Source organism: Pholis gunnellus (assembly GCF_910591455.1).
Source record: "Pholis gunnellus genome assembly, chromosome: 3".
NCBI lineage: Eukaryota > Metazoa > Chordata > Actinopteri > Perciformes > Pholidae > Pholis > Pholis gunnellus.
In genome coordinates this window covers 11405338-11419793 of record NC_136529.1, presented here as the reverse complement: position 1 = coordinate 11419793, position 14456 = coordinate 11405338, and the positions used below count along the sequence as shown (strand labels likewise).

Sequence of the window (14456 nt, the reverse complement as noted above, 5' to 3'; positions counted from 1 at the left end):
CATATTACTTTAGATTTTCTCCATTTCGAGAGGAGCGGAGAGCTTTAAGAGCTCAAGGTTAAGGGAGGAATGATGAGGATTTTGTCACAGGACCTGTCCTGTGTGGGTGAGTAAATGGGGGTAAGGGGGGGGTTGGAAAATGAGAATTGAGATGGATTAGGTGAAATTTTGGGGGTGACGAGGTGTAAGGTTGCAGTTAAATATCTGGAGGAATTAGATAAGGTGCCCCCAGACTGCAAGGAAACGACATTAGAGGTTAGAGCTGAGGTTAGGATCAGGGTTAGAGGCTGGTCTCCAAGCTGTGAAGAGGGCTGGCGGGGCCGGAGGAGGCGGCTGATTTACTGGTGTCGATGGTGAGATGGATGCCACTGTCGATGGCGTTGTTATTCTTGTTGGGGGATGAGGGCTGGCTGGAGTACTTCCTCCTCCGAGCAGAATCATCGTCCGTGTCGTCGATGAGCGGGATGTTGGGCGTGGAGTCTTCTATCCTAAACTCGGGGTGTGTCATGAAGTTGTGGATAGATGATCTGGAGTCTGGTTTTTCCAGGCCTTCATAGAGAGAGCTACGGAATGCATTCACAACGCGGATCTGTTGTTAAAAAAAACAGGGAGGAAAGAGAAGAAAAACAATAAGAGGTGATGTCGGAGACAAAACGGAAGGGTGGGAAGGACCCTCGGGATGAGAGAAAAGAGGGAAGAGGAGGAGAGAAGGGACAGAGGGGAAGGAGAGAACCTCTTGAGGATAAAGAGGTGAAGGAGAAGGTAAAGGAGGAAAAGCAACTGCAGTCTGTGTTCTGCTTTCACAAGATGACTACAGTTCACAAGTCACTCGGTTTTGGCGTGCACTAAGTAAAGCCGTGAGGAACACAATCGTAAAAACAAAACAAAATCATACATTTCAAGAAAAACAAATACCAAAGCAACAAAAACGCTCGTTGTAAGTATACGCTTTAGTCCAATGTGCTGTATACCTAGAAACAAGCCACGTTAATAAATGGAATGCTCACAGAAAAAATTAAAGGAGAATATCACATGCAGGTTTGAAGAAATCTGGTGGACGAGGTCAGTAAGAAGGAAGGAGGTTAGATCTGAGAGATCCAAATCAGGTGGTTTAAAGACTTCTGGAGTTACCAGAACACTGTCTGGGACAATATCCACACAGACTCTGAATGGGACACACACACATAGCACAGGGTGGGTGTGAAGCATGGTCCAAAACAGAGCAATGGAGAGAGTCAAACTCTGCATGAGGAGGGTCAACACAAGCATTGCAGTGTAAAACACACAACAAAACGACAACCCCCCCCCCCCCCCAAAAAAAAATCAGAGGCATTTAAAGCCGGTTAAGATATTATAAACAGAGGAAGTAAATAAGAGGTAAACACAAACTACATGCAAAAAGACAACCGGACCGTGAAGAAGTGGACACCGGCACACAGACTGCTGACACAAAACAAATGGAAGTGAATAATGAAAATAATAAGTTTACTGTCAGAGGTCTGACAGCTTTCAACTCCATGCACATCTAAGTAAGCACTCAAGTATAGGCCCCAAGCAACTATGTGAACCTTACTACAGACAGTAGTATTTATGGATTTTAGGAAAGCGTTATTTTAATCATAACCCTATCTGCATGTACAATATCAACAAAATGTGATAGCTACAACGACATTATTTGATGTTTTTACACGAGACATTGACTCATGATAGCACATTGGAGTGTATACAAAAGTCACAAAAGGTGTATCACGTCATCATGTTTGCATCAATAATGTTCCCATTGACACCTGAAATTACTTCTGTAGGATTATTAAGTGTAAATATTGTCTAACCTTAAACTTTTTTGTCAGTATTTTGTTGAGCCGAAGCCATAAATATAGTGTTTATTATAGGAACATTTTATCCCAAAGCTACTGAAATCTATCCTCTCAGATAAATGAAAATGTAAGTGAAAAATGCTGATTCTCTAATTGTCATTCATGGGCCACAAATGCAGGAATATACAGTTCATATATATTTATATACATATTAGAAACCCAAAAGCACTCAATTTATCTTGATATTTAACAGAGGGGATACAAAGTAAATCCTAACCTTTAAAAAGCTCTGAGACTTTAGGAAGTCAATGTTTTGTGTTTTTTGTTGATAAATGAATTCAACGATTTACCGAATGTCCAAATAGTTTTCTCATCAATAATTTTAACTCTGACTATTTTAAAAATTCTTGGAACAAAAAATATTGGTACAATAATGTTACAATGTACACAGTTGTTAACTTTTCCATGGGAAGATGATTTAAAAGACATGAGCAGTGCATTGAAAGCCTCATAGATATTGAGTTTTCTGTTAGCTGGGAGGACAGTATATTCTGTAAATATCGTAGCTACTCTTGTAACCGTGGCAGAGGATAGGGTATAAGGAGACAAAACAGATAAAACAAATAATAAGAGGAGCCTGCCGGGATGAGTGCATGTGACAGGATGTCTGACAAGTAACACTGATGGGGTGTTAGAAAAGGGTGGGTGGGTGGGGGGGGGGGGGTTGAATTTACATCGCTGGTGCTGCAGAGGATCTATGTCCGTAACTATGGCAACATGACAGTCAACTACACTGACAGTATGAAGCGACAAGACGGGATGAATCATTGGTGCAGAGCTGCTTTATGGTGATTCCCCATTCCTGTCCACACAACTGATTCTCATCCGTAGATGAATATTAGAGACAAAGTGTGTGTGTGTGTGTGTGTGTGTGTGTGTGTGTGTGTGTGTGTGTGTGTGTGTGTGTGTGTGTGTGTGTGTGTGTGTGTAAAAATGAGAGGAAGAAAGAGAAGATGGAAGTGGACAAAATAATTAAGTAGCGATAGTCCCTGGTTTTGACAGTGACCTCTTGTGGTTAGATTTTAGTTGCACCTTTTGGGATCCCCTTTTGAAAGAACATTTTGAAAGTGGCTATTGCAGGTTTTTTTTATTAGGTCTGGCACACAAACTAGTCGCGTCCTTTATGTTTTCCTTTATGCGTCAGCTGGAGAATAGCAGGTACAAATTTGCATCCGCTCAATGTGTGATTTGCCTCATCAGTAGCAAACTCACAGATGAAATAAGACAACATTGCAGCTTATACTTGAATGTTTACCCAGTCCTTTGGTGAGTTGATTGGAATTAGTTCACATTAATGTCCGTCAGGAAATAAAAATGGACGGATTGGAGAATGGGATGGTGGATGGGGGATGAGCAGAGGGAGACAAACTCACAACCTGAAATGTCACGCCGTGGGTATCACCCTTAGTCCTGCGCTCCTAGCACTCTGAGGAAACAAACACACATTCACCAATGAGACGACAGTACACCCAAGCATGGGAGGAGATATCAAGATGAATTTGAAATCCAGTATGAACAGCAAAAAGACAAAAGAGAAAGAGAGGAAATGAAAAAAGCAGATAGCAAGAAAGAAAAAGGAAAAAAAAGACTTATCTTCAGAGATGCCAATCCCAAAATGGAGAGTGTCAAGGTCATTTGTTGTAAGAATTACAAGCCAGACAATGTGCAGAGAAAAATAACTTCATGACATGATGGCACCTCTGAAGCAAAGAGAGCAGAGAAGCAGACTGACAGAGTTCTGACTCACGGCCAGTAGTGGGAGGAGCAGTAGCAGCAGTAGTGCTTGTAGGAGAGGAAAGGGCATTGGACAAGGACACGTGACTAGGACTAGAAACATTGGTTACATCCTGGGTCTGGCTGGTGGTGGATGATTGGCGTCTCAGAGCCCCCGCCCCCTGAAAGGAGGTGCCACTCTTGAAGGTGTTGACTACATCAATCTGTGGGAGGAGAGCGGAACAGGAGAGGACAAATGGCTGCTCAGAGTGACAGAGACCAAATGGCAACACAGGTTGACTTGCTGGGTGACTTTGGTGGTAAAGGGAGTACAACGTGTCTCAATCGTGACATGATGGGGGTGTGGGGGGTGGGGGGGGGGGGTGGGGGGTGGGGGGTGGGGGACAACTAAAGGGCAGGGCGTAGTATCCCCTCACAAACATTTTTCAATTCGACTCAAAGGGTAAGTTCACCCAAATTTGAAAAAAACATCTCTCTTACCTCGCTGCAAGATTTCTGCCCCCAACCAAAAACAATGGAGGTAAATGAGTTTTTAATTGTGGTGCGCACAGCATTAAAAAAATGAACAGCGACTCGTCTTTCCAGAAACTCTATAAATGATCCACAGATCTCACTGAGAACAGTTTTAACTGGGACTACTTTTACTGAGGAAGAAATCCAATGAAGACTACTGACAGTATACTTGGTGGATTTTACTTCAGGAATTAGTGAAAACCTCTGGTTTAGTGCAGCTTTCGTAGAAAGTCTTATTTTTGCAGCTTCGGCGATTGGTTCTATTGACTGAAATTCTGAAGGGTGGCAACATCAACAACAGAGCAACAAATGGTCAGACGTATTGACAGGTTGACAAAGCTGAACCAGGAAGTTGGTCTGTAACTTGTATTGAATGTGTAAAACAAAGACTTTGTGTTGTAATTTTATAGTTAGTTTTCTTTTTCTCTTCCAAAGGAATCTTAAGAATCTGAGGGGTTTGTATAAAACCTTTTTGATCATCTGACCACTGCCTGTTGCCTCGTTAGACCCATCTTTATTGATGTCATCTGCTGTTTTTAGTTAAATAAACCTTAGTTCTCCTTTAATACTAAACCCATACAAACCCTTTCACCCATATTTCTTCTTTAACTTAACCATGTTTGGCTGCCTCTGTAGGACGACAGTATCATGTCTCGGGATAGCTTCACCCTGGACCATTAGTGACACATCAGTGAAATGAAATCAAGTCTAACACAGAAGCAAAACTTTCTCGAATATCACAGTGATAACGGTGTGCAGAGTTGGTCACAGTGAGAACAATTCAGTGACTCTGTCCAGCTGTATTCAACCCGTGAGGATTGATTGTCGAGCTTCCACAGGTCCACACACGTGATCCTTCAGTCCAGAGAGCGAAAGCTGCATCTTCATGTACCTAAATACCATCTTGAGATACAATTATTTTAAGGCTGTTACTGACTAACATGAAGAACATATAACGTAGTCTAGCGCTTCTTCTTAGGCTTCTCAGCTTTTATCTGAGGTCGTGCTACATCCTAATAAAAAATGGATTATATGACAAAGACAGACAAAAGGTGAAACAAAAAGCCACGTCAGAAAACAGCCTGGTGAAATTGTATCTGGTTGGTATTTATTGCTGCTTAACTGACTACACAAAAACATTTTATCATTAAGTGAAGATACAAGTGATAAGAGTGACCCTGTTCAATCAAACTTTCTCTTTCTTTCAGGAAGAAGCAATCCTGCTAAATCTCTCTGTGAAATCAAACAACAAATCGCAACTTGGGGATTGAACTTGTGTCCTCACCTGAGTCTGAATGCGGTTGAGTCCTCTAAACCAGAGGATCTGTCCTCTCCTCAGCTCCCTCTCTGCATGGTCAATCTCCTCATTATCTTCATTTGGGTCCTCCTCTGGTGAGTCATCTTTCTGAGTTAACTGGCCAGCCCTCCGCAGGAAACGCAACTTGCTATTGGGTACGCTGGCTATCACCTAACCCATAGAGGAGACAGAGCACCAGGTCAAAAGGAAAGGTGACAAGCACCCAGTACAGAAGAGATACAAAGAGGAAGAGTAAAACATGGCAAACTAGAATTAAAGCAAGAAAACAAGCACAGTGGACATCAGAAAGACAGCGCCGGATGAGTTTGCATGTTACCTGTCCCCAGACAAGCTCTCCCAGTCCGAGGAAAACACACCACATCCACTTCTCCAGGTTCAGAGGTTGACAGCTGAATGGCTTCCCTCCAAACTGCACAATCACAATCTACAAAAAGCAAAGCACAAGTCATGAAAATATATCATATCTAACGTATGATAATAACCAACCAAAAATAATCTGTTTACCTGCATAGCAAAGGTGCCAAAAACAATAGTGCAGAAGATGGGGTTCCTGAAGATACCATCGAAGACGTTCCTCTCTCCGTGGATTTTGCGGGCATTTATCTCGTTGAAGAGCTGCATCATGACGAAGGTGTTGAAGATGATGGTGTAGTGCTCAGATGGAGGGGAGTGGAGAGGAGCATTACGGCCGCTGTCAATGTCAAAGATCTTCTCTCCTATACGGTGGTGGGGGGGGGGGGTAATACAGAATTAGAGTGATGTCATTAACTCTGAACCCATTTCCTGACACATCATTAAGGTGCAGATCCCCTGGTGCACTGCAGAGCTAAATTATAGTCCGTACCAACAAAGAGCAGCGTGAAAATGATGATGAGCTGATAGACTCCGTGTCCCAGGATGTTCTTCGTCATGGTGCTGGAGATTAGAGGCTTGTTGCGACCGTATGGCCTCCTCCTAAGCAGAGACTCTGTGGGAGGCTCTGTGGCCAGGGCCAGAGATGCAAACGTATCCATGATCAGGTTCACCCACAACATCTGCACGGCCTTAAGAGGAGAATCCTGCGCAAATGTAAGGGAAATCAGAAAAAACAACAAATGTCAGTACAAGGAGGGGTGAAAAGAAACTAATAACCAGTACTTCTACAGTAACTAATTAACTTTTTTCACACGTCTGTAATTAATTATCTCCATTGTTTTGCTTGAAGTATATCACTCAACAGCTTTTGAATTACAGTTATGCTAATACAACCCAATCACATGCCCATATTTACACACACACACGCCTCTGACCTGTGTGATGCAGGCGCCAGTGAAAGCCACTATGACGGCCACAACGTTGACAGTCAGCTGGAACTGAAGAAATTTGGAGATGCTGTCATAGACGTTCCGGCCCCACATTACTGCTTTAACGATGCTGCTGAAGTTATCATCAGTCAGAATGATATCTGACGCCTCCTTGGCCACATCTGTGCCAGCAATACCCTGGAGGAGAGCAGAAAAGGTGCAGTCAGAAAAAAAGTAGAATCTATTGCATCATATTGTGCTATTCCTAAACTTAATCCCTCTAAATCACCTCTGCAGCAAACTGGACTCTGGACATGAGTCAGTTATAATGATGGATAATGATCATTAGGGATGTCCCAATTAAGTTTTTTTTTGCTCCCAATCTTGATCTCAGTCTTTTAATATTGAGTATATGCCGATACGGAGTCCATATCTGATAGGCCTACTTCTAACTTCATAGATAACACAGCTGCACAGTGCACCCTTCAAGTACATTACAGTTATGTATACGTTTGACAACTGAATAGCTCTGCATTGCTTTAAGAAAAAAAAACACTTGCATCCCAGCTATTACTTGATTTCTTTTCCTCTGAAACAAAAAGCCTCCATGTAATCTTTTTGCTTTGCAAATAACAACACCTGTGTCATATTTGATGTAAAACAAAGGATCGGATCGGGGCTCAATATATTGCCATTATCGATCAGTTAAGAATGCCTTGATTAGCCCAATACCGGGACATCCCTCATGATGATGCAGACTCATTTAGAGTCCGTGTGTGTGTGTCTTGGTGGTTTGATTACAGGAGCTTGAAATTAGGTTGGGGACCTTAAGATATTGGACCAGGGAGCAAAATGGTGCTGTGGATGAGCCAAATTATACCAAATATACCAAATATTGTATTTTTGAAAAGTAATATACAGTATACTGCAGAGAAACTGTGATCTCAGACAGCCACTAGGGGGAGCTCGTAATCTACACAGAGATCCTAAGAAGAAACCCTACATACTGCAGAGGTGAAGAAGATATCTGCAGATGTTGAGTAAGCAAGCAAGGCAGAAAAAGATACAAATTAATTAAAATAAAATAGGGTTGGCTCACCATGGCGAATCCAACATCAGCTTTCTTTAGTGCAGGTCCATCATTGGTCCCATCTCCTGTCACAGCCACCACCTGCCTCTGCTCTGTCGTAGTACTGTCAATAATGCCTGTCAAACACACAGTGCAAACACGCTGAACACATTGAGCATCTGAAAGACAACAATCTTGACCAAATAACTTCAGTTATTTGTGGCCTTTGCGAAACTCTGACAAATGATATAAACAGTAAAGCAGACGACCAATGTTAAGACAAGGTGAGTTTCATTTCGATCAGCAGTAATGAATATGAAAATAGTGCAACCAGTTCACCTTTGACGAGTGTGTGCTTGTCGGTCGGGGAAGATCTGGCCAGAACTCTGAGTTTAGGCCAAACCTTGTCAATACGCTCCTGCTCCACCTGGGCGTGCACACACAGACAGAAATAAAAAGGACAGGTGGTTACGATTTAGGTTTAGAGAGGGATCTTTGTGTCTTCTGAGCTCAGCCTCTCTCAGTCTGACAGAGTTACTGTACCTCTCCTTTCTCATTGCGGATCCTCCTGTTGAACTCTTTGCCATCGATACAGAGGAAGTCCTCTCCGGGGTGGATGATACCACACTTGATGGCTATGGCCCTGGCTGTGTTTATGTTGTCTCCTGTCACCATGCGCACTGTGATGCCGGCACGCTGGCACTTCTTGATAGCATCGGGCACCTAATGAGTGATTCAAGAACACATTTATTAGCATTAATTTGCAGTCATGTTTCTGGCCACCTGGTGAATACAAGTCAGATATTCACTCTCCTTTGGGCTCTTTTTTTGGGTCTCCACTAACTGAGACAAATGTCTTGCTTTTTGCTGCTAAACGCTCCTCTATGTTCACCAGCTAGTCATTGACTTTGACAGTCCATTTGGTGCTGTGTAGGTAACATATAGTAAGTTTTTAGGGCTTCATTGCTGAAAACAGCTGCCTGCTGCAGCCATAAAAAAACACTACAGCATGAGAGCTGTGAGACTGAAGTAAACCGCAAAGGCAATTGTTTTCGGCACTTTAATCAACTCCTTTGACGAACAAGAAGTCATGTAATCCATTGCTACTATAAAATATTGATTATAGAACATATACCAGTAGAATCAATCAATACAAAACACACACAGAACGAATCCGACTCAATTAAACCTATATTTCATCTGAACAGTATGCTGCCTCTGTCCCCTTTTGTACTAACAAGATACTGTATATAATGAGACGTTGCATATTTATCTCTCTCTTCCCTAGAGACATTATACAAGTAGAATTACTGGGAGAAGTTACTGCATGTAGATTGATCTGTGGTAGAAAGCTAGCAAAAGCTGAATATTAATTCAGAAACCTTCCTGACAAAGGTCAGTGTGGGCGAGCACTGCACTCCAAACCCACACACAAACAAACATGTGCACATACAGCAACTCCTTCTTTTGCACATACACATAGGCCTGCGTCTCTTTTTCTCTCTGACACACACATGTTCACTGCCACACACATGGAGGAAGGAATATGCATACTTTCCACTTCACATTGACAGACACTTGTGCATATTGCACAAACACACGTGAGCATGCTTGTACTCAAAATATGCAAAGTAAAAACAATATGATGGATCCACCACCGCAATGTATAAATATATTGGACTGCCGAACTGCCAAATCAAGCTGCTCATGCGTGTATAACACAAAGGATTTAACTCATTTAAGGGGAGCGGATTACAAAGTAAATCTATAGAGGGGAGGAGGGCAGCTTACAATTATAATGTATGGCTCATTATAGAAAGCTTTAAATCAAAACTATGCAACTTTTGCCAGACAGCCACCACATGTGAAATACTTAAACCTACATTAACAGTAGCAGAAGTGGCGACATTTTGAGTCAGTCAGTTGACTCAGTAATGTCCTTTACACGGCAATATTTATCTAAAGTTTGATAATATTAGCCACCATAAGTCACTGGTCATACCAGAATAAATAAGGCCTTAGCTGCAACATCTGTGATGTGTTTTATGGCTGCTGAATTCAACTCATTTGTAAAAGAAATAATGTTATTTCTTCTTTCAAAAGTGACTCATACTTTAAAGATTAGATGTGCAATGCTTTCAAAAGTATTACAATTTAGAAAAAACAACCAGATATGCTTTAATTTTCATTTTAGAAGAGGACTAACTTTTGAAAAAAAAACAAACAGTGAAGCCAAATTAGCTTTTTACCTCATCACTTTCACAAAATAAAATAATAAATAAAGATCATGAATCGTGGCTATAATTTCTCCCGCAATTTAAAATAGTAAACAAAAAACACAAGTTACATTAATTCATTAGAAGTCTGTTATATATATATATATTACGATCTGACAAATTAAGAAGGCTCTTAAAGTTAATATTATTGAGGAGTAAGATATTACATCCTGGTTTCTCCACTCTCACCAAGTCATTGTTATCAAGATATCAAGTTCCCGCCTGCCTATCTGTCATCCCACGTTCCTGTTTTACTCTTTTTTTTCCTTTGAATTCCCACTGCTCTGGTTGACTGGTCATCCGAAAGAGGAGGTGGAGAGAGGAGGAGAGCAGAAGAGAGGAGACTTATTAATAATACAATCTGGCCCGACGAAGGTCGAGGGTAGGAGGCTAGTAGGTGAGACTGAAAAACAAGCCTCTCGTGTCTCTAATACGGATCTGGTTACACTAGTTTTCCTCGGTTTCTCCCCTTACCCGTCCTCCTTTTCCTGCGGTCCGACATTCCTCTGACTTGACTTGATTTAGAATCTGTTTATCCTTCTCTGCCTCTATCTTTCCTCTTCTCTTTCTTCTCTCCACTCTCTGGAGGCAACCCCACAGAGCAGCTACAGTTATTAAAAGATTCTGAGGGAAGAAACTGGAGACTAATAAACAAACCAAAAACATGTTTACCACTCTGTGTGACCTTTTTAGCAGAGAGGAAAGTCATCTAATTTCCTATATTAGCCAGGCTTACTAAGAGACTTGGAAAGATGATAGTGGATTGCAGCAGTGCATCAGTTAATGAAAATATCAAATGTTAAGTGACCTTTGTGGTGGGAAAAAGGAGAAATGCTGCAAATTGTCAGGTTTAGGGTAATGCAAGGGGTTATATTCACACCTAAAGTGGGAATTATTGGACCACATATGTTGCAGAAATCTTTTTTCTTTCAGTTTTCATGTTTAATTGTTATTCTTTTCAGGACGACTCTATAGTTTGTTCAAATATACAACCTTAAATAACAATGTGATACAAAAAGGGGTTTCTTGTTAGCTTGTCTAGTTAACTAATTCAATTTGAGGATGATGGTTTCTCTTTTGTCCTTATACTCTCCGTACCTACTTATTTTATCTAGGTCCGTTTAGATGCTTACATAACTCGGCTTCACACAGAAAGAGAGAGAAAGGCGTCGGGAGAAAGAAAGGTGGGTGCAGAGAAAGTCAAAAGAAAAAGAGAGCAACCAGAGAAAGGTGAAAGTCAAACACTAGGATACGGAGAGAGGTGGAAACGAGAAAACATGGTTAGGGAGAGGTTGAATGAGAGCCCTTATTAGAGAGTGAGGAGGGGGATGGAAAAAAAGATGAAAGGAGGAAGTTGAATAATGCAGTAGTCAGTTAGCTTCCTGCTTCCCTGTACCTGCACAGGAGCTGTCAAGTGAGGTCAGTTTCCTGCTGTACACATAGATAACTCTTTCCACCAGACTGTCATTGTCCCAATTATATTTCTTATTTTCTTTTAATTTAATTCATCATGAAATCATTTGTTGATGCACCACTTATTTCTATTATTGCTTTTTTTTTTTACCTTCAACAGAGCTGAAAGAAGAACTCAAAGTAAAAATGAGCAATAAGACAAAGTGAAAACGATTGAATTACAAGTAAAAGCCCTGCAGTCAAATTGCAGCACATTTTTTTAATAAAAATGAATAAGTAAGAGAATCAGTATTAAAAGTATTAGAAGTAAGAAATGTAAGTATTATTGTGATTAAGTTCATTTCAAAGAGAGTTAATGATGCCATATACTACTTTTGAATGTTGCCCGTATTGAGCTACTGTGAGGTCTTACTATTTCATTGCAGTTTGGGAGTTTAACCTCTAGGAATGCAGACATTGTCACTGTTGGGTGCAAAATTTTGCAACATGTCTCCAAATTAGGTGATTTTTATGTATTTTAATGTACATTTTTGGAGATTTTTACTGAAGAACAGGAATATTTTGTGATCTTATTTTATTTTGAATATAACATTTTCCCCTGCAAACTTACAAGTAAACAATAGTAAAATTAAGTCTCCTTATAAAATTAATTTAAGTTAAAGTATGAAACTCATCTGTACTTCAGTTTAGTTAATGTGCTTAGTCATAAGGCCTTTTTTCAAGAATTGCTTTTGGTTCGAACACGTCCACACGTCAATATCTAGTAAAATAAACTCACGAGGCAACAGTAACGTCCTGAAGCCGTGTCCCAACCAGAAAGTGAACATTTGAGGAACCAATGTAAAGAATCAATATGTTAACATATCATCTATATATAATACAGTGTATATTCACAGTTCGTATTAGCAAAGTATGGAAACTGAGCTGCAAAACATTCCGTCTTAAATCAAGCTGATCGGTCCAGTCTGGAGTGTGCATTTCATGAATCAATAATAATTTAGTGAAGCAATCAATCAGAGAAGCAATTGACAAACACACACACCCTAATGTCAAGTCTTTCAAATGACACATGATCCCTCTCTATGAGCTCACTGTGCAGGCTGCTACTATCACAAGAGTGTTGCTGCTTGTTCAATATTTGTCCCCACAGCTCCAATTGTTTAGATGTGATATTATCATCCACTACTCAGGACTAAGCAATAATAAATGTTTAGCCAGTTAGAGATTTGGAGAAGGGGGATGAGGGGGGATGCCATCCCTCTTATTAGCAAAATGACTAAAATGCACCCACCTTTTTAAAGCTGCAGGAATTTCCTGAAAAACAATGTATAGACTCATAAAAAGTAATCCCTCTCAATCATCACTTATGACACACTAGAACAAAGACTTTTTCTGGTCTGATGTAACTAAAATCCTGAACTGTATATGTGTGGCGTGGGCTTTCTACGAATGGACTTACTTTGCCAACTACTGAGAGGCTTATTAACAATCCCAGGATTTGAAATCCAGGAAAATTCAAGGAAAATTGCATGAAAGAGGTTCTTAAGAAGCTGGTCCAGAATCCCATATTAAAAACAACAGATAAGTACACAGTAAATATAAAATACTCTGTTCCTATGGGTAGCATACTTTTTTATCCAAACTGTATGTCTTCAGTTTGGCAAATAAGTCGTCAAATACTGATTCATTCCTCCAACATCGTACAGAGTTCATTAAGAGGCTTATCCTCAGTACTAAGAGGTGTACAGCACTTTCTTCCATTAATACTTCCATCAAACTGTACTACATTAAAAACACATGTACTGTTCTCCCAGTCTGAAGCAATCCTAAAAATAAATAAGAGATTTCCGAAACACATGTGCAACCTTAAAGTCATGGTGATTACGACACACTAATGACTCAGCTGCTTATACTGTAGCACACAGTAAAGCCCATTTACCCAACATCCACTCCTCTCAGTAGGTTGCCAAAATATTTCACACTCTCCTACCTCTGGCCGGACAGGGTCCTCTATCCCAACAACACAGATGGCTGTTAGGTCATTGAGGATGTTGGACTCTTCGTCCCAGGAGGGCTCGGGATCACCGGAGAAGTTACGGTACGCCACACAGATGGTCCTAAGGCCTTCGCATGCCATGGGCTCGATCACCTTCTTGACCATCTCGTCCTTGTCCCGTGGACGGAAAACCCTCGACTCACCCACCTCGTTCAGGATATGGCTGCATCTGTAATTAAGAGTGGAGCGGTGGGAATAGGGTATTTTAAATTGTGTACTGTAACTTTGATATTGTCAAAATGACCCAACATGGAAAGACAAATGTAATGAGGAGTATTTCAGCCTATGCACCTACTTCAGACTTTAAATGAACAGAAAACACAATCATCATCATTGATGCTTCATCATTGTAGACAAGCATTAAGTGTTACAAGTATGTAACACTTAAAGGAATATCTTTTTTTAATACGCTTTCTTGCCGAGAATAAGACGAGAAAATCTTTTCAATGTTCGTATCTATGCATTCCATATGAAGCTATAGCCAGCATCTGGTTAGCTTAGCTTAGCATACAAACTGGAAACAGGAGGAAACAGTTAGCCTGGCTCTTTCCATAGAAGAGCCAGGCCACCAGAGCACTGCCTAAATTACTAATGTAGCCAAAATACATAAATGGATTTATCATTAGCTAAATAATTGAATATAAAAATGGAAAATAAACAGGTGTACTGGCATGAAGTGCAAAACACAGAGCTTGATCAGATTCACCTGCTGTAAGCCATTTAAAAAAGAAAAAATGAACTGTTATTTGTGCAAAAGTCATTTTTTGCAGTCTAAGCTAAAATTGGTATTACATATAACCTGCAATTAGGCTTTTCGTAGCTTTATCTGTACATTATTTATGTTAAATGAATTTAATCCACAGTGTAACAGCCATTTATTACAATTTCATGTTTCATTTTCAACGTCAAAAGAGAAT

The 14456-nt window shown here is 40.5% G+C and overlaps 1 protein-coding gene across 6 annotated transcripts in view; it reads right to left on the bottom strand.

Annotated features, from left to right (window-relative positions):
• Window positions 1-280: 280 nt before the first annotated feature.
• Window positions 281-14456, bottom strand: part of atp2b2 (ATPase plasma membrane Ca2+ transporting 2) — a gene marked incomplete at both ends in the record, with an annotated part of 61061 nt that continues 46885 nt past the window's right edge. For 5 of the 6 annotated variants that reach the window (XM_079156983.1, XM_079156984.1, XM_079156985.1 and 2 more), the window contains 10 exons: window positions 281-589; window positions 5410-5592; window positions 5759-5866; window positions 5947-6158; window positions 6287-6500; window positions 6732-6923; window positions 7825-7931; window positions 8134-8221; window positions 8338-8517; window positions 13474-13708. In XM_079156983.1, the coding sequence (XP_079013109.1) occupies window positions 281-589; window positions 5410-5592; window positions 5759-5866; window positions 5947-6158; window positions 6287-6500; window positions 6732-6923; window positions 7825-7931; window positions 8134-8221; window positions 8338-8517; window positions 13474-13708 (1828 nt within the window). Of the gene's footprint in view, window positions 590-3721; window positions 3815-5409; window positions 5593-5758; window positions 5867-5946; window positions 6159-6286; window positions 6501-6731; window positions 6924-7824; window positions 7932-8133; window positions 8222-8337; window positions 8518-13473; window positions 13709-14456 lie in introns of all 6 variants that reach the window. The other variant, XM_079156986.1, reaches the window with a different exon arrangement.